The 22,565-nt window shown below is 37.4% G+C and overlaps 2 protein-coding genes across 7 annotated transcripts in view; one reads left to right on the forward strand and one right to left on the reverse strand.

The window, feature by feature from the left end:
• RINT1 (RAD50 interactor 1) overlaps positions 1 to 10,484 on the forward strand; it is a 25,801-nt gene extending 15,317 nt beyond the window's left edge. For all 6 annotated transcript variants that reach the window (XM_089917807.1, XM_089917808.1, XM_089917806.1 and 3 more), the window contains 6 exons: positions 233 to 370; positions 1,856 to 2,055; positions 7,431 to 7,645; positions 8,579 to 8,759; positions 8,833 to 8,951; positions 9,901 to 10,484. In XM_089917807.1, coding sequence (XP_089773933.1) covers positions 233 to 370; positions 1,856 to 2,055; positions 7,431 to 7,645; positions 8,579 to 8,759; positions 8,833 to 8,951; positions 9,901 to 10,093 — 1,046 coding nt within the window. In that variant the 3' untranslated portion in view covers positions 10,094 to 10,484. The remainder of the gene's footprint in view (positions 1 to 232; positions 371 to 1,855; positions 2,056 to 7,430; positions 7,646 to 8,578; positions 8,760 to 8,832; positions 8,952 to 9,900) is intronic.
• The window catches only part of EFCAB10 (EF-hand calcium binding domain 10), a 20,300-nt gene continuing 5,705 nt past the window's right edge, over positions 7,971 to 22,565 (reverse strand). Inside the window, exons 2-5 of the mRNA XM_030761466.2 lie at positions 13,287 to 13,451; positions 13,091 to 13,178; positions 10,243 to 10,286; positions 7,971 to 8,918 (exon numbers count right to left, since the gene is read on the reverse strand). Coding sequence (XP_030617326.1) covers positions 10,250 to 10,286; positions 13,091 to 13,178; positions 13,287 to 13,451 — 290 coding nt within the window. The 3' untranslated portion in view covers positions 7,971 to 8,918; positions 10,243 to 10,249. The remainder of the gene's footprint in view (positions 8,919 to 10,242; positions 10,287 to 13,090; positions 13,179 to 13,286; positions 13,452 to 22,565) is intronic.

Here is a 22,565-nt window from a genome sequence, read left to right on the forward strand (position 1 = left end):
GTGAGTGTAACTATTTTGAAGATTTGGGGTAGGTACGGCAGGGAGAAGTAAAATATCTTATTTAACCCTAGAATAGAGCACGTTAAATATAGTACAACTAGTAGGAGGTTATAGATTTATTTTTTCATGAAAAGTTACCATTCCTAAGAGATTATGAGTTGAAATATTAGGAATTTGTAATGTAACAATCTGTAACTAGTTGTTTGACATAATCCTTTTTCCTGCTTATCAGTTGCTCTTCAAAAAATGGACTCAATGCTCTCGTCAGAAGCTGCCTGGATATCCCAATATAAGGATATCACTGATGTGGATGAGATGAAAGTTCCAGACTGTGCAGAGACGTTTATGACCCTACTCTTGGTTATAACTGGTAAGTATAGTCTTTTAAGATACAACTTTGTTTTTTTTTTAAAGTACTGACTCTTAACAGACTTGTGGTTGCCAAGGGGTGGGTGGGGGGGGGTGGAGGGATGGATTCCACTATGTGATAAACCATAATGGAAAAGAATATGAAAAAGAATGTATATATGTATAACTGAGTCACTTTGCTGTATAACAGAAATTAAATACAACGTTGTAAATCAACTATACTTCAATACATAAAATTTTAAAAAGTAAATGAAAGTACTGATTCTTCACATGGTACTTTTCAAGTAGTTTGACAAAATATATAGTGGTTATTGTAATACCTTCAAATTCAGTTTCTATTTTGGCAGAACTCTAGCACAGCATTCCAGCTTTTAGATTTTTAGTAATCTAAATAAGATCTTAAACATTAGTTTCCATGAGGGGAAAATTCCTGAATCGTTACATAAAAACAAATAATTTTATTACCTGAAATCTCTTGCCTTTCAACTTTTTGAGTGTCTTCAGTAAATGGTGATTGACCTAAATTTTATATATTATTTTCTTCACCTTGATATATCAAAGATTGTAGAACAGTAAAATAATAAAGTAACTTTAGGGATTGGAATAGTAATAGGACCTCTTCTTATGGTGCAAGAATGTTCTGGCTGGAGGGTGGCCCAGCTGCCTCTAGCCCTGGTTGGTCTGCAGTCATCCACGTTGCCCCAGGGCACTGCAGGCCTGCTGGTTCTCCAGGTGCCACTGAGCCCTCACTGCCATTATCCTCCAGTGTCTTGTCCATTGCTTGGGCCTGTCTAGTAACCTGAAGAGGTGTCATTCCAGGCCAGTCAGTAAATTCTATATTCTAACTGTAAGAAAGATATGAAAAACACTAAAATACAAAAAAATTTAGCAAAACTGATTTAAAAAAATTTTATTATGGAAATTTTCTTATATATATAAAAGTAGCATAACGAACCCTCAGGTATCTGTTACTAAGGTTTAAAACTATCACTTTTCTATTATGTGTTTTTCTCCCCCCAAAATCCAGATTTTTTTCCCCTGAAGTATCTTAGAGAACATTTCAGACATCTTAGCATTTCCTTAACTATGTATCTCTTTTAACCTATCCTAGTTCCTCCTTCCTTTTTTAAAAAATGTCATTTATTTGTTGAAGAAATAGAATAGTTTTGGTATATAACTTTCTCATATGCCTGTTTAAAATATTGAGGCATAACTTTTTAAATTGCAGTATAGTTAATTTACAATGTGTTAGAAGCATAACTCATATACAGTGAAATGCATAGATCTTTAGTGTACAGATCAATGAGTTTTGACAAATACCAATACTTGGGAAACCCACGTACTTAGAGAGTTTAGAAATGGATCCATACTTGAATGGTCAATCGATTTTTGACAAAGGCACCAAAGCCAGTCAGTAGGAAAAACCTATAACTATGTCATGGATGGTACCATAAACCTTCATATGTCTTGTTAACTTTCTCCACAGACAGATATAAAAATCTTCCCACAGCCTCCAGAAAGCTGCAGTTCCTGGAGTTACAGAAGGACTTAGTAGATGATTTTAGGATACGATTAACTCAGGTGATGAAAGAAGAGACTAGAGCTTCCCTTGGCTTTCGATATTGTGCAATTCTTAATGCCGTGAACTATATCTCAACAGTACTAGCAGATTGGGCTGACAATGTTGTAAGTTAATCTTTTATATTAAGTAATATATTAGTAACTTCAACAGTTTTACCTTTTGAAATGTTGAATCTGTAGCAAGCAAAATATATTAAGTAATATATTAGTAACTTCAACAGTTTTTGCCTTTTGAAATGTTGAATCTGTAGCAAGCAAGTTAGGCAGAATCACAGTTGGGCCAAACTTAGGAGGTGTGATTAAAGTACATATTTTTCTCATTCAAGTCTCAAACGGTTAAATAATCCTGATATTTTAATCACTGGAGAAGCCATCTTTTCGTGAAATTGTTGTTTATAAAGTGAACCATTTTCCTTTTTTAGACTTTGAACTTGGTAAATGTCATGAATAGTAATTGCCATCTCATGAAAAGCTAAGATTGTATAATGGTGTCAAAATCAATAAAGTTCAGGACTTTAAGGAAAATAAAAGAATAACATTTGATACCTTTTTAGTGCCCTCGAAACATAAATTATGAAGTCATAAAAATAGAAACATTTTTTAACCTAAGTATTTCATACATTAAAAAATTATTTAATATTTTGTTTATTTTCAAACATATTCAAGAGTGAATAGAATGGTAAAACGAACTCCCATGTGCCTATCACCCATATATGATATATATATGACATATGGGATCTTAGTTCCCCAACCCGGGATTGAACCCGCACCCATCCTGCATTGGAAGTGTGGACTGGACTACCAGGGAAGTCCTCACCCAGCTTCTTATACAAACTGTGTTTCATTTAAACCTTTGCTCTACCCCCATGTGTGATTATTTTGAAGTAGATCTCAGATACATTTCATGGTAAATATTTTCATATGTATCTCTAAAAGATAAGAACCCCTTTTTTAAAAACACAACACCAGGGGACTTCCCTGGTTGTCCAGTGGTAAAGAATCCGCCTTCCAGTGCAGGGGACGCGGGTTCAATCCTTGGTCGGGAAACTAAGATCCTGCATGCCGCGGGGCAACAAAGCCCGCGTGCCACAACTATTGAGCTTGCATGCCTCAATGAGAGAGCCCGCATGCCGCAACTACACAGCGCACATGCCCTGGAGCCCGCACACCAAAACTAGAGAGAAAAAACCCGCACGCCACAACTAGAGAGGAGCCCGCGTGCTGCAATGAAAGATCCCGCATGCCCCAACTAAGACCTGATGTAGCCAAAATAAATAAATAAATAAATATTTAAAAAAAAAATACTGTTATCACATCCAAAAAAATTAACTAATTTCTTACCCTGGAAGGTATATTTTAAATAAATCTAAAAATCAAACCCTGGATTTAGTAACAAGTACTGTGAAAGGCCTTTTACCTCCAAGGATTTTACTTATCCTTCCTTTCTCCATGCAGAGTCCATGTGTTGGCAGATTTGATCTGCCTAAATATAATTATTAACTAGTACTTTAGTTTTACTCTTTTTATTAATCCAAGGAATATATTGGTGATCAGGGCTTTTGGTAACCAGATTTTCTAATATGTTCTTCCAACTAAAAGTGAAGAAACTTAATTAGTCTTTATAGCCTTAACATAAATAGATTAATTCCTTCAGCTGTTTTAGATATTAAAATGATTGCAGAGGGCCTCCAAGACCTCCTTTTTTTTTTTTTGGCGGTACGCGGGCCTCTCACTGTTGTGGCTTCTCCCATTGCGGAGCACAGGCTCCAGACGCACAGGCTCAGCGGCCATGGCTCACGGGCCTAGCCGCTCTGTGGCATGTGGGATCTTCCCAGACTGGGGCACGAACCCGTGTCCCCTGCATCGGCAGGCGGACTCTCAACCACTGCGCCACCAGGGAAGCCCCAAGACCTCCTTCTTGGACAGGGTGTCCTCAGGTTAGGAATCACTGTTCTAAGATCATATGTGTGGATACAAAAATCCAGCAAGGCCCATGAAGTACATTTCATGGCAGAAAGCATTAACACAGGATTAAGATGACCATAAAACAGTAAAATATACATTTAATGGTGAAAAAACTATACTGAGGATAATGAATATGAAGACACATTATAAATATAAGTATTATGTGTATAATTGTGTCATTAAATGAAAGTAGGAAAATAAAACAACTATAATTTTAACTTAAAAACATCCCTTTTAAAATGTGATAAAGTGGGAACTGAATAATTACAGAGTTAAATAATTAGAAAGACCGATTAACTGGAGATTGGTGGTAAGTCCACAGTATACTAAGGGAAACAATTTTTGAGTGTGTCCAGCTGAGTCACAAATATGAACGAAGGTAAATTAAAATTTCTATACATTGTCAAATCTTAATGTAATAAAACAAAAAATAAAAGCAGAAATGAAATATAGCCACACACAGGCATTTAAAATATTCAATGCCTGAGTTAGAAAGTCTAGAAAACATGACAAGAATGTATTTTAAATTATGAATTTATGATAAAAAATTATATACTGCTAGCACATTATATAGAAGATATTTTCCTTTACTGTGAAAGAAAAAACAAAATGAAAAAGTCTTTATCAGGGTAATAAGCCAAAAAAATAAGAAACAAAAATAAATATACTAATAACAGATACAAACAAGATAAATATCTAATAAACACAATCATAGTTTATTCTAATCTGGACTCTTTGGTTGGGACTTCGTAATTATTTAAAGCCTTTTCTACAAAAATGTTAACTGAAATACATGTGCATATCATTCTGCTGAGCAAGGAAAATAATCATTTCATAAAATGAATATAAGTGGAGTGTAATGATGAATGCATCTATCTTTATAAAGTCACCTAATCAGAATACATTCATTCATTATGTACTTTTATGTGTCATGTTCCTAATTTTAGTAAGTGCTTTTATTCACTCACCCCACCACAGCGCTCCATTTTCTGCTAAGATTTTCGTGAAACAAATTGTCATTCTTGATTCTTATGCCAGTGATTTTAATAAGAGACTCATTCAGGACCACCTGTTTAGCTTCAATGAAATATTTGTGGAACATCATTAACTACTTTACTCAGTGCCATAGTCTGTTAACAAAGATGAATTGGCCATCATCCCTAGCCTTAGAAAATTTATAATCTGATACTGAATTAACTGGGTCCTTCTGTCAAGAGAGAAATAACCAAATTTTAGAGTTGACTCTTCAAGTCATGAATGAATTTTGTGTTTGGTATGTTACTATGGTACAAATTCTGTTTACCATCAAAAAAATCATTTACGGCTTCCCTGGTGGCGCAGTGGTTAAAAATCCGCCTGCCAATGCAGGGGACACGGGTTCGATCCCTGGTCTGGGAAGATCCCACATGCCGCGGAGCAACTAAGCCTGTATGCCACAACTACTGAGCCTGAGCTCTAGAGCCCGCAAGCCACAACTACTGAGCCCACGTGCCACAACTACTGAGCCCACGTGCCACAAATACTGAAGCCTGTGCGCCTAGAGCCCATGCTCCACAACAAGAGAAGCCACGACTATGAGAAGCCCGCGCACGCAATGAAGAGTAGCCCCTGCTCACCGCAACTAGAGAAAGCCCGCACACAGCAACGAAGACCCAACACAGGCAAAAATAATTAATTAATTAAAAAATCATTTAATCACATTCACAGTCCTTCAGCCTGTGAATGCTCTAAATAAAAATCATGTAAGCTCTTGTATTACACAGAAAAAAGTAGAGTTCACCTTCCATTCATTTAGATTCTCCACTAACAGCTGTCTGTCCATTGCCAGACTGTGCTAAGCCTGACATAACCCAGCCATTCAGAATTAGGAATGTTTCAGCCATAGGTGACAGAAACCCAGATTCACGCTGGCCTAAGTAGGGGAGTGGGGTGGCGTGAGGAGGTGAGGAATTTGTGTAACTGAAAGGATTAGGCACGGCTGCTCTAAAGTTGTTCATTCCTGGCTTCACTCGTAGGCCAGCTCTGGTAAGTATGACCATGGGTGGCTCCAGGATTCCACGGTCCATGAGCAGGCTCAAAAGGACACTGCCACTTCCCTGCCAGCTTCAGCAGAAATGCCAAGATGGCCTCTCACATGTCATCCCTGAACAATCCCTAGTAGCCATGCCCAGTCTCCTATTAATAGACATTTAGGTTTTTAACGTTTTGCTAATTACCCACAGCGTTGTTTTCCTGTAGGGCAGAAAGAATAATACTAATTCTACCTAAAATAATACTGTACAAAAATGACATTTTAATTCTCTTAACTCATATATCTTCTAGGTTTACTATAGCTCTCAATCTGTGTCTAGAAAAACATGAGCACTTAAAGAAGGTAGCCGTTAGGGGAATGCAAATCAAAACCACAATGGGATGCCACTTCATACAAACTAGGATGGCTTACAAACTAGGATGGCTGTAACAAAAAAGACACAGTAACAGCTACTAGCATGACGTGGAGAAATCTGAACCCTCACTCACCGCTGATGGGAATGTAAAATGGTACAGTTGCTGTGGAAATAGTCTGGCAGTTCCTCAAAAGGTTAAACATAGATTTACTATAGGATCCTGCAATTCTACTCCTAGGTATATATCCAAGAGAAATGAAAACGTATGTTTGTGCAGAAACTGTACACAAATGTTCATAGCAGTATTATTCATAAAAGTGTAAACAACCCAAATGTCTGTCAACTAATGAATGGGTAAATATAATGGAATATCATTTGGCTATAAAAAGAAATGAAATACTGATATATATTACAACATCGTTGAACCTTGAAAACATTATACTAAGTGAAAGAAGCTAGTCACAAAGAACCATAGGTTGTATGAATCCATTTATATGAAGTGTCCAGAACAGGCAGGTCTAGAGACAGAAAGGAGATTCGTGGTTGCCCAGGAACAAGGTGGGAGTGGGGTGGGGAACCACTAGGAGGGGGTTGGGGGATGATGGCAGAGAGTGTGAGATTTCTTTGTGGGGTAATGAAAACGTTCTAAAATTGTGGTGACAGATGCACAACTCTGAATGTACTAAAAGCCACTGAACTGTATATTTTTTTTAATTAATTAAAAAAAATAAATTATTAAATTTATTTATGTGTTGGGTCTTCACTGCTGCATATGGGCTCTCTCTAGTTGTGGCGAGTGGGGGCTTCTCATTGAGGTTGCTTCTGTTGTTGCAGAGCATGAGCTCTAGGCACGCCAGCTTCAGTAGTTGTGGCTCATGGGCTCTAGAGCTCAGGTTCAGTAGTTGTGGCACACGGGCTTCGTTGCTCCGCGGTAATGTGGGATCTTCCTTGACCAGGGCTCGAACCTGTGTCCCCTGTGTTGGCAGGTGGATTCTCATCCACTGCTCCACCAGGGAAGTCCCCAAACTGTATACTTTAAATGGGTGAATTGTACGGTACATGAGTTACATCTCAAGCTGTTAAAAAAAAAAAGGTATCTTAAACATGTTAACATATTTTTGCTTTCAGTTCTTTCTACAACTTCAACAGGCAGCATTGGAAGTCTTTGCAGAGAATAACACTCTCAGTAAATTGCAGCTGGGGCAACTGGCCTCTATGGAGAGCTCTGTCTTTGATGACATGATTAACCTGTTAGAGCGTTTAAAGCATGACATGCTGACCCGGCAAGTAGACCATGTTTTTAGAGAAGTTAAAGATGCTGCAAAATTGTATAAAAAAGAAAGGTAAGTCCTCTGTACTTTCTTATAAGTCACCTCTCAACTCCAGTTTGATAGAAGTTAAAAGGTGACATGCAGTCAGATTTCCAAACAGAGCTTGGCCTTTTGCACTCCAGACTTTTAACTGTTTCTAAAATATATTCAGACATTCTTAATCAGAATAAACTGATCATAACTTAACCTTCAGATGTGTCTGTAAGTCCAGCGAGCTGGTGTCTGGCATGGGGCTGAATGCCTAGCCTGTCACCCACTGACAAAGCAAGGTGCTGCTGTAGTACCTGTGCATGCCTGTGCTATCGTTTAGTCCACTCTCATGATTCCTGTGACATCTGTTACCTCCCAGACGGTGAGCTCCTTGAGCGCAGGCAATGTCTGTCCTAGCAGTCCTGTCACACAGAGGACTTGTTATCAGTTTGGAAGTGTTATTAGTCCCTGTTGTTTTGCTGAAAATTAGAGTGTAAAATTAGCTGATGTCTTAAATGTAAATGCATTTTACATTTTAACTCTTATATCAGTAAGTCATATTAAAATTGGGGATTTAAAAAACTTATCATCCTCATTAAGTAAAGAGTATTTCATTGAGAACTACAATATAAACATAGGTACAGGGAATTCCCTGACGGCCCAGTGGTTAGGACTAAGCACTTTCACTGCCAGGGCTTGGGTTCAGTCCCTGGTCAGAGAACTAAGATCCCACAAGCTGTGTGGCGTGGCCAAAAAATAAAATTAAATAAATAAGCAAACAAACGTAAGTACATTTATTTTCTGAAAGAGTTTTTAATGTTGGGCTGTACATTTTTTCTTACCCAAAATGCCCCAGGACAGTGCACTTCCCCACATTTAAAATGATTTGTTAAATCTTTAAAAATACAGAGAGATGAAAAATTTCATAATAAAAATTAATGTGCTTCAGGCAGTGCTGTTTCTGTTTTTTTCCAGGTGGTTGTCCTTGCCATCGCAGTCAGAGCAGGCAGTGATGTCCCTGTCCAGTTCGGCTTGCCCCTTACTGCTTACTTTACGAGACCGTTTACTGCAATTGGAGCAGCAGCTCTGCTTCTCCTTATTTAAAATCTTCTGGCAAATGCTTGTAGAGAAGCTGGACATATACATCTACCAAGAAGTAAGTAAGAGTAGACTGTATGTTGGGCTGTGATGATAGAGGCAACTGCTATATGAATTGTCCTTTTTTTCAGATAATTCTTGCCAATCACTTCAATGAAGGAGGAGCAGCTCAGCTGCACTTCGATATGACTCGGAATCTTTTCCCTTTGTTTTCCCACTATTGCAAGAGGCCAGAAAATTATTTTAAACAGTAAGTGCAATATTTAACAATTAACTTTGATGTATCAAATTGTTAGAGGAAGTTGATTCGTTTTTTTAACAGCTTTAGGGTTCCAGTGATGTTAAATATATATTGCATCAGTTAACAGTTTAAAGTATTCATTATGTACCAGTAATACAAGATGTGACCCATGACCCCAAAAACTTGACCAGAACTGGATACAAATGATACGTTGGGCTCTGTTTTCTAATATTTGGTGTAATGCTCCTATGTGCTTATTACTGGGAAATAAATAGAAAATGAAAGCAAATGCAGTTCTGCCATATTCAATAAATAGAAGAAATTTGAAATATATTTAGTACTGAATAACAGGCCAGGCCTGAAGAAAATTTGTTTTCTTAAACATTTGATATTAATTTTGGTTCTAAGTATAATTATAAATGGATGTAAGAGAATTCTTACAAGTATTTTTAGAAATTGTTGATGTAAAATTTAAATTATTTTGGTTTTTGAGATTATAAAGTATTCCTTTTAAACAGATAAAATGAAAGTTTTTTTGCTCATTTCAGTAAGGTATCTATTTCTGCTTTTTTTTTAGTATTCTACCTGTCTGCTTTTATTTTGTCCCTTAATTTTCTCTTTTCCTGTATCCTAATGTACCTAAAGTCTTAGCTACATTTAATAGACTGTTACTATCAAGTATCACATTTTGGGAAATAATGGATACGTACTGAAATCAATGATCCTATTACCTTATAGTAATCTAATGAAATATAAACTCTGTACATATACAGTCAAAACACATTAAAAGAGCCAAATAGCTAATCTATAAATAGTTTTTATAAACTATAAATGATATGATCTAGCAGTGCAGGGTAGTTGTTTAGTTTTTCAAAATGAAATTGTTACAGGGTAATATGGGATGATATAGATAATGGAGATCTCATTTACCTGCAGCTTTTTTTTATTTTTTAAACAGTGTAAAAGAAGCCTGTATTGTTTTGAATTTGAACACTGGTTGTGCCCTACTTCTGAGAGATGTCCTGCAGTCAACTTCAGGGCAACCTCCTGCCACAGCGGCATTAAATGAAGTCGGAATTTATAAACTGGCTCAACAAGATGTTGAGATTCTACTTAATTTGAGGACAAACTGGCCTAACACTGGAAAATAAAGTGTCTTTTTTCCTTTTGGGGTTTTTTGTTTTTTTTAAATAAAGAAAAAGCCAGAGCCAGTTGGATTTCAAGTTATATGATGAAGTTCTGAATTAATGAAACTGAACAACTAAAAACTATGTAGAATCATTTATTATCTTGGACTTACAGTGTTATTAAAATGCTGACCATATTTCCTGAGTCTTCTTGTTCCTAAGAAAACAAAAACAAAAAGCTCAGAAGCCATGAAAACTCAGAGTAACTCCATTTACAAATACAAATGATGAATATGTCTGTTGAATAAAATACAAGAGCAGAGATAATAAATTATAATCAACTTTTAATTTTCTTTGCCAATTCAGGGAGACTGTTGTAGATGATCTAACATAACAAATAAACTTTTAAAAATCACTTTAAAATGTATGTTTAACTCTATGACATAAATCACAGCAAGATCCTTTTTGACCCACCTCCTAGAGAAAGGGAAATAAAAACAAAAATAAACAAATGGGACCTAATGAAACTTAAAAGCTTTTACACAGCAAAGGAAACCATAAACAAGGCAAAAAGACAACCCTCAGAATGGGAGAAAATATTTGCAAACGAAGCAACTGACAAAGGATTAAATCTTCAAAGTATACAAGCAGCTCATGCAGCTCAATATCAAAAAAAACAAACAACCCAATCCAAAAATGGGCAGAAGACCTAAATAGACATTTCTCCAAAGAAGATATACAGATTGCCAACAAACACATGAAAGGATGCTCAGCATCACTAATCATTAGAGAAATGCAAGTCAAAACTACAATGAGGGGCTTCCCTGGTGGCGCAGTGGTTGAGAGTCCACCTGCCGATGCAGGGGACACAGGTTCGTGCCCCAGTCCGGGAAGATCCCACATGCGGTGGAGTGGCTGGGTCCGTTAGCCATGGCCGCTGAGCCTGTGCGTCCGGAGCCTGTGCTCCACAACGGGAGAGCCCACAACAGTGAGAGGCCCGCATACCACAAAAAAAAATTTTTTAAAAAAACACAAAACTACAATGAGGTATCACCTCACACCAGTCAGAATGGCCATCATCAAAAAATCTACAAACAATAAATCCTGGAGAGGGTGTGGAGAAAAGGGAACCCTCTTGCACTGTTGGTGGGAAGGTAAATTGATACAGCCACTATGAAGAACAGTATGGAGGTTCCTTAAAAAACTAAAAATAGAACTACCATACAATCCAGCAATCCCACTACTGGGCATATACCCTAAGAAAACCATAATTCAAAAAGAGTAATGTACCACAATGTTCATTGCAGCTCTATTTACAATAGCCAGGACATGGAAGCAATCTAAGTGTCCATCGATAGATGAATGGATAAAGAAGATGTGGCACATATACACAATGGAATATTACTCAGCCATAAAAAGAAACGAAATTGAATTATTTGTAGTCAGGTGGACGGACCTAGCATCTGTCACACAGAGTGAAGTAAGTCAGAAAGAGAAAAACAAATACCCTATGCTAACACATACGGTTTTTCTAAAGAAAAAAAAAAAGATTCTGAAGAACCTAGGGACAGGACAGAAATAAAGACTCAGACGTAGAGATTGGACTTGAGGACACGGGGAGGGGGAAGGGTAAACTGGGACAAAGTGAGAGAGTGGCATGGACATATATACACTACCAAACGTAAAATAGATAGCTAGTAGGAAGCAGCTGCATAGCACAGGGAGATCAGCTTGGTGCTTTCTGACCACCTAGAGGGGTGGGAGGGAGATGCAAGAGGGAGGAGGTATGGGGATATATGTATAGCTGATTCACTTTGTTATACAGCAGAAACTAACACACCATTGTAAACCAATTATACTCCAGTAAAGATGTTAAAAAATAAAATAAAATGTTTATAATTGAAGTTCCTGTATCTAGTTTGGAAATTCACTGTATTTCCCGTAAGAAAACATATTATGAGATAGTGACTGAAATAGGATTGCTGTCATTTTCTACAAATGTCTTTCCATTCAGAATACTTCCTAGTTCCATTCCATGTGACAGTGGGCAACCTCTGCTTTGTGGATGAAACATTTCAGCTACAGCACTGTGCTACCATCATTCTCTGGGGTAGGTAATGTAATTAAACATTTTTTGTTGAATATTTATGTAACTAATGATGAGATGAGAATCTTAAACTTTCTTTTTTCTTCTAACTTCTCCTTGGCCTTGGATTATGTTAAATAAAACTTTTTTTTTTTTTTTTTTTCGATACGCGGGCCTCTCACTGTTGTGGCCTCTCCCGTTGTGGAGCACAGGCTCCGGACGCGCAGGCTCAGCGGCCATGGCCCACGGGCCCAGCCACTCCGTGGCATATGGGATCCTCCCGGACCGGGGCACGAACCCGCGTCCCCTGCATCGGCAGGCGGACTCTCAACCACTGCGCCACCAGGGAAGCCCTAAATAAAACTTTTAAACAAACTGAACTAGATTAGCTAGAGGCTTCCAGAACTATCAAGTTTTATTCCCTCAGTTTTTTTTTTTTTTTTTTTCTGACTTAGCATTTAGTTAGTACTTTTCATGCTGTAATACCTCAAACCCGAAATTGTCAGGCTGGCATGCAGCCTGTACTATTGATAAACATTTACGAAATCATTTTTAGGAATTATTTTGAGAGAAATTTTATTACTCTATATACAGAGATTTTCCAACTAGTATATTGAGCTTAAAGCTTTTCTGTTAGTTTTTCTAGCAGATCGGCGCTTCTCTACCTCATTCTTTGAGAATTGCTGGGGTTTCCCATTGAGAAAAGAAGGAAGCTGCCTCTGGATCCTCCTAACCCCAGCATCCTCTCCCTCCCCTCCCCCCAGGCTTAGAGAGTACTGTCAGCCCTGCCTGTCCTCACTTTCTAGTCAGCTGAAAGTTTCAGGGGAATGAAACGTTTCTATCAGAAGGTAGGAACCTTTGTTTTAAAATGTATTAATTGTACTTCAAAATCATGCCACGTTATTTAAATATTAGTCACTTAAAAATAAACTTACACTTCACACATGAATTTTTCACAAGTTATTCCATGTCCATCATCTTTTAAAACTTCATCTGCAGTACACAGACCCAGGGTTTTTAGGGCTATGAGAATAAGAAGAAAGGAAAATTTTAAAAGTGAGAATTAGTTTCAGCTAGGGAAATTTATGGAATGACCACAAATTATTACCTCAGTTTGTAGAAGATACTGACCTTCTTTATACTGTATAAATGATATGGATCCTTTATTCGAGGAGTCCAGCATCTGAAACATGGCTGCAATGTTAGAGTTATCCATAAAGAAAGGGAAAGCCACGCCTGATACTTTGGCAGTTCTCAGCCGTTCCAATATAGATATTAAATACTCTCTTGGTTTTTCTGTAAAAGAATAGTTCCAATTCTTTCTGATATGAAATTAAAATATGTCACAAATGGAAGCAGTCATGTAACAATTATTAAATACCTATATTTGAAGTACTGTACAAGGCACTGGGAATATAGGCCTTGCTTACAGGAAAGGCAAGACAATAAACAATTAAATAATTATATACAAAAGTGCTCTACTCTGGATGACTGAATAAAAATGTCCAGAGATTGGATCTACGCATTTTTCAAAAAAGCTCCTCAGGTGACTCTTAATTTATGGACAAAGTTGAAAACCCTCAAAATGGAAAACATGATGCAGGAGAAAAGGCCAGCTAAAAGAAGGAAAAAATAGATTTTAAAAAACAAACATTTAGATTAATATAGTCCTCCAATTAGGAAGCATAAATGTTCATTCCTAACATAAGGACAGTATTTTGGATAAACAGGCTTTCATCTAAACAATGTGAAAAATGAAAAATCAAGATCAATCCACTTTTCAGAAATAAGGCAGGTTAGTTATGGTAATAAAAGAAGTAAAAATGGTATGGCTTAGATGATGAATGTTCCACTGCTCCATCACTGTACTTCAATCCTAGGATTTAGTAGGAGTGTGTGTGTGTGTGTGTGTGTGTGTATTTTAAAAGTCTTTTAAAAACTGTCACTGAGAATTTCATACATATAATAAAAGTAGACAGAAAAGTATAATGAACTTATCACCAACTTCAACTGTTCAGTTTTGTGGCTGGTCTTATTTCACCATGATCCCACCTAGGTCCCCTCTTCCTGTATTATTCTGAAGTAAATCACAGCAATCACATTTCATTACTGAATGTTTCAGTGTGCATCTCTAAAAGATAAGGACCCCCTTTTCTCTTTTTTGTTGAGCTATAACTGACATAAAATTGTGTAAGTTTAAGGTGTGCAATGTGTTGGTTTGGTACCTTTATACTGCGGTATGATCGCCACTGCAGTGCTAGCTAATAGTTCCATCACATCACATAATGATCATGGCTTTTTTGCAGTGGGAATAATTAAGATCTAGTCTCTTAGCAGGTTTGATGTTTACAATACAGCATTGTTCTCTGTAATCACTATGCTGTGCATTAGATCTCCAGGACTTAGTTATCTACTAGTTGCAAATTTGTACCCTTAAACAACATCTCTCCTATCCCGCATCCCCCAGCCTCTGGTAACCACCATTCTACTCTGTTTTTAGGAGTTTGACTTTTTTAGATTCCACATGTAAGTGATATCACACAGTATTTGTCTTTCTCTCTTTGACTTATTTCACTTATCACAATGTCCTCAAGGTCCACCCATGACAGCTGTTCTAACAGGTGTAACTTGATATCCCATTGTGGTTTTAATTTTCATTCCCCTGATGATTTGTGATATAGAGCATCTTTTCATGTACGTGTTGCCATTTGGATGTCTTCTTAGGAAAAATATCTATTTAGTTCCTCTGCCCATTTTTAATCAAATTGGTTTTTTGTCATTGAGTTATATGGGTTCTTCATTTATTTTGGATATTAGCCCTTTATCATATATATGATTTGCAAATATTTCTTTACCATTCCATAGACTGCCTTTTCATTTTGCTGATTGTTTCTTTTGCTGTGCAGAAGTTTTTAAGTTTAATTTAGTCTCACTTGTTGATATTTGCTTTTGTTGTTTGTGCTTTTGGGGTCATATCCAAAAATCACTGACAAGACCAATGTCAAGGAGCTTCTTCCCTGTGTTTTCTTCTAGGAATTTCACAGTAGCAGGTCTTATGTTTAAGTCTTTAATCCATTTCGAGTTAATTTTTGTGAATGGTGTTAGACAGGGGTCCAGTTTTCTTTTTCTGCATGTGGTTATTCAGTCTTCCCAACACCATTTGTTGAAGAGGGGACTCCTTTTTCTTTTTTATGTTACCACAATACTGTCATCGTGATACAATTTACACATCTAACAAAATTCTTAATATTCTCAAATAGCCAGGCATTATTCAAATTTCCAGTTGTCTCACAAATGTCATAAATTGTAAACACTCTTTAAAAATCAGTAATCAAACAGAGTCCACACATTGTGATAGGTTATGTTTTTAAGTCTCTCTTAATCATATAGGTTTCTCCTCCGTGTATTTCACTCCTTGGAATTTATGTGTTGAAACTAGAAGTAGGCAGACTTTTAATCTAATACAGTGCCTTTTTGTGCAACTTTTAATACATTATAGCAGATAGGTTACTAAGGCAATCACATCATGTATGTAGTCTTCTGTCATTTCTTTCTGAACTGTATAACAAAATTAGAAGGAGAAAAATGTCCAAGTTTGATTTCAACTCACTACATTTCTTTTTAAGGCTAGAATATGTAAATAATGCTAATGGAACTTGGTATGTTACTTTGATGAAGATTTGTTGCTGTATATCCTTCAGACTACGTGAGGTGCTATAATGTCTATATTTGGAATCTATAATTTATACTCCACCTGCTTCTAAAAATGTTTTGAAAATGCTTACAACATAAGTATATAAAGATATAAATTTTTTTAAACATGAAGGGAAGAGCCAAATGGCACTAACCACTGAAGTTACATAAATGTCAGCTGATAATGACCATCAGTTCTTCAAGGCAGACAAACTTCAAGTTCTAAGTTGTAATACTAATAGCTAGTATTTATTGAGCCCTTACTATGTGCCTCGTACTATGATAAACATTTTCTGTGGCTTACTTGATTTTCTCCTCACAACAGTCACTTGCTCAAGGCCACACAGCCAGTTGAACCCAGTCAGTGTGCTTCCACAGCTCCGAGATTCTACCACACTCAACTAACTCAAACATGGGAAGCACCTGCGACACCCAAACCTAGTCAGTCATGACAATCTTTCCAGAGTCTTTCTCCTCAGTAGCTCTCAAAGTCATCTGATCCCCACCACTGCCACAGCAGTAGTTCTCACCTGGGTGACTACAACTGCCTCCTTAAAATAACTTCTGATTTCTTTAAAGTCATCCCCTAAAAATAAATACTCCCTCCTTCCACAGCATAGAATTACCACTGGGAAGGGCTGCCCAGCCAGGGGCTATATTTCCCAATATACCCTAGAAAAGGCCAGATTTTCCTACCAAATGACTTCAGATTATGTCAAATTTGGCTGCTAAATGAGTTATGAAAATCTGTTGGGTTTCAGAGCTTCTAGAATTTAGGGATCAAGGATGTGGGATTGTGGACGTTTTCTCACAACAGTAATAGCCCAACCACACTGTGTAGTCTTATTTTCCATAACTCCCTTACAATTCCAAAGTTTTCAAACTGAGATACATATCATAATGCCAGGAGCTTTGCAAAGACTCAAGATAAAGATAGTGTTTCTTCCTGAGCATCAATCATACAATAGTGAGTAATATGGAACATATTAGAAATGGATATACAGGGACTTCCCTGGTGGTGCAGTGGTTAAGAATCCGCCTGCCAATGTAGGGGACATGGGTTCGAGCCCTGGTCCAGGAAGATCCCACATGCCATGAGCAACTAAGCCCGTAAGCCACAGCTACTGAGCCTGTGCTCTAGAGCCCATGCTATAGAGCCCACGAGCCACAACTACTGAGCCCACGTGCCACAGCTACTGAAGCCCGCATGCCTAGAGCCTGTGCTCCGCAACAAGAGAAGCCACCGCAATGAGAAGCCCGTGCACCGCAGCCAACAGTAGCCCCTGCTCACCACAACTAGAGAAAGCCAGCGTGCTGCAACAAAGACCCAACACAGCCAAACAAAAACAAACAAAAAAAAAACCTTTTAAAAAATAAGTAAATAAATAAAAGAAAAGCTACTTAAAAAAAAAAAAAAGAAAAGGATATACAGTAGCTCCCCCTTATCCATGGAGAATACATTCCAATACCCTCTGTAATGCCTGAAACCACGATAAAGTTTAATTTATAAATTAGGCATAGTAAGAAATTAACAACTAATAATAAAATCAATTATAATGATTTACCATAATAAAAGTTATATGAACGTGGTCTCAAAATATCTTACTGTACAAATTTAATGCCTTTTCCATCTTAACTAAGCACTTATGCACTGTGGCTGTAACATTTGCAGTCTGAACCACATCAGCAAAACTCAAATGAATTTCTTTTCCTTCTTCACAATTTCACAGGTTCTGGAGCCTGCGTGCCACAACTAGAGAGAAAAAACCCACGTGCCACAACTAGAGAGAAGCCCATGCGCCACAATGAAGATCCCTCGTGCCACAACTAAGACCTGTCGCAGACAAAAATAAATAAATAATAAATAAAATTTTTAAAGAAAAGAAATGGTGAACAAAGGTTTGTCTTTACCTTTAATGTAATCTGCCTAGGAAACAAAAATGTACGTCCTGGGCTTTCCTGGTGGCGCAGTTGTTAAGAATCCGCCTGCCAATGCAGGGGACATGGGTTTGAGCCCTGGTCTGGGAAGATACCACGTGCGGCGGAGCAACTAAGCCCGTGCACCACAACTACTGAGCCTGTGCTCTAGAGCCCGCGAGCCACAACTACTGAGCCCATGTGCCACAACTACTGAAGCCCGCAGGCCTAGAGCCTGTGCTCCGCAACAAGAGAAGCCACTGCGATGAGAAGCCCATGCACCACAATGAAGAGTAGCCCCCGCTCGCCGCAACTAGAGAAAGCCTGTAAGCAGCAATGAAGACCCAATGCAGCCAAAAATTTAAAAAAGATGTACGTCTTATGAAAATAATTTACTGTGCTTCACGTTGTCATTATCAGGTCTTTGACTATGTAGAAAAAAAAACCTGACTCATCGAATTAAAAGAGCTAATTTTTGTTTGTTTGGTTTTTTACAACTATATAACTTTCTGGATTTGCCTTTGAAATCTTTTGTCACTTTGGTTGAATGGATAACTGAGTATTGTTTCACAGTGACCTGTGATTCTATTTGATCACATATTTTCAGTGTTTTGACATTTTAAACAAACTTCCCAAATCAAATCCTGAATGAAGCTAAAAGAGAAATATTAATTTACCTAGGCTTATTTGATATATTAGACTGCATGGGAAACATCGTCAAATAAAAAGCAATATTTAACCTTCTTAGGTGATATTTATAAGAGATATATATCATTAAAATAAGTGATTCAGAAATTATATGAAATTCTTAAAAATCTATATCCTGGCATAATGTTATCAGTCATAATTCCAGCTATTATCTTAAAACATTATATATCATAAAAGTAACCAAATTTCCTTGTCAACTGCATCATTTTTGGTGTGTGTATGTGAACACTTACCAGATCTTTTTTTTTTTTTTTTTTTTTGCGATACGCGGGCCTCTCACTGTTGTGGCCTCTCCTGTTGTGGAGCACAGGCTCTGGACGCACAGGCTCAGTGGTCATGGCTCACAGGCCCAGCCACTCTGCGGCATGTGGGATCTTCCCAGACCGGGGCATAAACCTGTGTCCCCTGCATCGGCAGGTGGACTCTCAACCACTGCGCCACCAGGGAAGCCCTTACCAGATCTTTAACCATGACTATTTTTAGGGCCTTTGCCACTCACAGACAGTTATTGTTTTACTGTTATGCTTTCACAAAAATGTTCCTAAAAAGTGCTTCATCTTCAAGAAGATTCATGGAAAAGACTCTGAAGAGTAAAGGTTTCTGATAATTATAAAATCGTATTATTGAACGGGGTAAGAATTTCTAGAGCTCGAGTGGAAAACTGATTCATAAAGCTGCCTACCAGGCTTCCCTGGTGGCGCAGTGGTTTAGAGTCCGCCTGCCGATGCAGTGGACACGGGTTTCTGCCCTGGTCTGGGAGGATCCCACGTGCCACGGCGCGGCTATGCCTGCTCTGCAATGGGAGAGGCCATAGTGGTGAGAGGCCCGTGTACCGCAAAAAAAAAAAAAAAAAAAAAAAGCTGCCTACCAAGATCAAGCAAAATAAGAATTAATTATGTAAGACTGAATGAACTGATGATGATTTTAATTTTTATGATTTAATTTAAAACATTGCTGGTTCTTTAATGTTTTGTTTTCCAGATTTAAAGAGGCCTCTTTTCTCCTCTTTTAAGCTATCTATAACTTATTGCAATTTGGTGAAGTATATATTTGCAACAAAGGTTGAAACATTAATCTTTTTCTCCCTACCTGATTCCTCCAGAATTTTGAAACTCTTACTAAATATTCTTATTTTTCATGACAATATATATATTTGCACAATGGAAACAATGGACAAGTTCTTGGCTTGGCTTCTTAGCCTAAAGAGACTTTAAAAGTCTAATCTGAGATTCCTTATGAAAAGCGCCAGCAAAGCAGATTTAAAAGAGTACATACAAGCCTCTTAGATAACCTCATCTACCAGAGGGCAGACAGCAGAAGTAAGAAGAATGACAATCCTGCAGCCTGTGAAACAAAAACCACATTCACAGAAATACAGACAAGATGAAAAGGCAGAGGGCTATGTACCAGATGAAGGAACAAGATAAAATGCCAGAAAAACAACTAAATGAAGTGGAGATAGGCAACTTTCCAGGAAAAGAATTCAGATTAATGATAGTGAAGATGATCCAGGACCCTGGAAAAAGAAGGGAGGCAAAGATCAAGAAGATGCAAGAAATGTTTAACAAAGACCTAGAAGAATTAAAAAACAAACAGAGATGAACAATACAATAACTGAAATGAAAACTACACTACAAGGAATCAACAGCAGAATAACTGAGGCAGAAAAACGGATAAGTGACCTGGAAGACAGAATGGTGGAATTCACTGCTGTGGAACAGAAAAAAGAAAAAAGAATGAAAAGACATGAAGACAGCCTAAGAGACCTCTGGGACAACATTAAACACAACAACATTCGCATTATATGGGTCCCAGAAGGAGAAGAGAGAGAGAAAGGACCTGAGAAAATACTTGAAGAGATTAGAGTCGAAAACTTCCCTAACATGGGAAGGTATTTTTTGAGGAAATCAAAAAATACCTAAGACAAATGACAATGAAAAAACGACGATCCAAAACGTATGGGATGCAGCAAAAGCAGTTCTAAGAGGGAAGTTTATAGCTATACAAGTCTACCTCAAGAAACAAGAAAAATCTCAAATAAACAATATAATATGGGAAAGGAAATAGCCACCCACGTCCAGGAAGCACAGAGAGTTGCATACAGGATAAACCCAAGCAGAAACACACCGAGACACATAGTAATCAAATTGGCAAAAATTAAAGACAAAGAAAAATTATTGAAAGCAGCAAGGGAAAAACGACAAATAACATACAAGGGAACTCCCATAAGGTTAACAGCTGATTTCTCAGCAGAAACTCTACAAGCCATAAGGGAGTGGCATGATATACTTACAGTGATGAAAGGGAAGAACCTACAACCAAGATTACTCTACCCGGCAAGGATCTCATTCAGATTCGATGGAGAAGTCAAAAGCTTTACAGACAAGCAAAAGCTAAGAGAATTCACCACCACCAAACCAGCTCTACAACAAATGCTAAAGAAATTTCTCTAAGTGGGAAACACAAGAGAAGAAAAGGACCTACAAAAACAAACCCAAAACAATTAAGAAAATGGCCATAGCAACATACATATTGATAATTACCTTAAACATGAATGGATTAAATGCTCCAACCAAAAGACACAGGCTCGCTGAATGGATACAAAAACAAGACCCATATATATGCTGTCTGCAAGAGATTCACTTCAGACCTAGGGACACATACAGACTGAAAGTGAGGGGATGGAAAATGATATTCCATGCAAATGGAAATCAAAAGAAAGCTGGAGTAGCAATTCTCATATCAGATTAAACAGACTTTAAAATAAAGAATGTTATAAGAGACAAGGAAGGACACTACATAATGGTCAAGGGATCAGTCCAAGAAAAAGAGATAACAATTATAAATATATATGCACCCAACATAGGAGCACCTCAATACATAAGGCAACTGCTAACAGCTCTAAAAGAGGAAATCGACAGTAACACAGTAATAGTGGGAGACTTTAACACCTCACTTACACCAATGGACAGATCATCCAAACTGAACATAAATAAGGAAACAGAAGCTTTAAATGACACAGTAGACCAGATAGATTTAATTGATATTTATAGGACATTCCATCCCAAAACAGCAGATTACACTTTCTTCTCAAGTGTGCATGGAACGTTCTCCAGGATAGATCACATCATGGGTCACAAATCAAGCCTCAGTAAATTTAAGAAAACTGAAATCATATCAAGCATCTCTTCTGACCACAACGCTATGAGATTAGAAATGAATTACACGAAAAAAACGTAAAAAACACAAACACATGGAGGCTAAACAATATGTTACTAAATAACCAAGAGACCACTGAAGAAATCAAAGAGGAAATCAAAAAATACCTAAGACAAATGACAATGAAAACACGACGATCCAAAACGTATGGGATGCAACAAAAGCAGTTCTAAGAGAGAAGTTTATAGCTACAGAAACCTACCACCTGAAGAAACAAGAAAAATCTCAAATAAACAATCTAACCTTACAGCTAAAGGAACTAGAAAAAGAAGAACAAACAAAACCCAAAGTTAGCAGAAGGAAAGAAATCATAAAGATCAGAGCAGAAATAAATGAAATAGAAACAAAGAAAACAATAGCAAAGATCAATAAAACTAAAAGCTGGTCCTTTGAGAAGATAAACAAAATTGATTAGCCAGACTCATCAAGAAAAACAGGGAGAGGACTCAAATCAATAAAATTAGAAATGAAAAAGGAGAAGTTACAACAGACACCGCAGAGATACAAAGCATCCTAAGAGACTACTACAAGCAACTCTATGCCAATAAAATGGACAACCTGGAAGAAGTGGACAAATTCTTAGAAAGGTATAACCTTCCAACACTGAACCAGGAAGAAACAGAAAATATGAACAGACCAATCACAAGTAATGAAATTGAAACTGTGATTAAAAATCTTCCAACAAACAAAAGCCCAGGACCAGATGGCTTCACAGGTGAATTCTATCAAACATTTAGGGAAGAGCTAACACCCATCCTTCTCAAAATCTTCCAAAAAACTGCGGAGGAGGGAACACTCCCAAACTCATTCTATGAGGCCACCATCACCATGATACCAAAACCAGACAAAGATATACAAAAAAAGAAAATTACA

This window comes from Delphinapterus leucas, chromosome 9 (genome assembly GCF_059928025.1).
Source record: "Delphinapterus leucas isolate spDelLeu-1000000601 "Yukka" chromosome 9, BTC_Dleu_Yukka2, whole genome shotgun sequence".
NCBI lineage: Eukaryota > Metazoa > Chordata > Mammalia > Artiodactyla > Monodontidae > Delphinapterus > Delphinapterus leucas.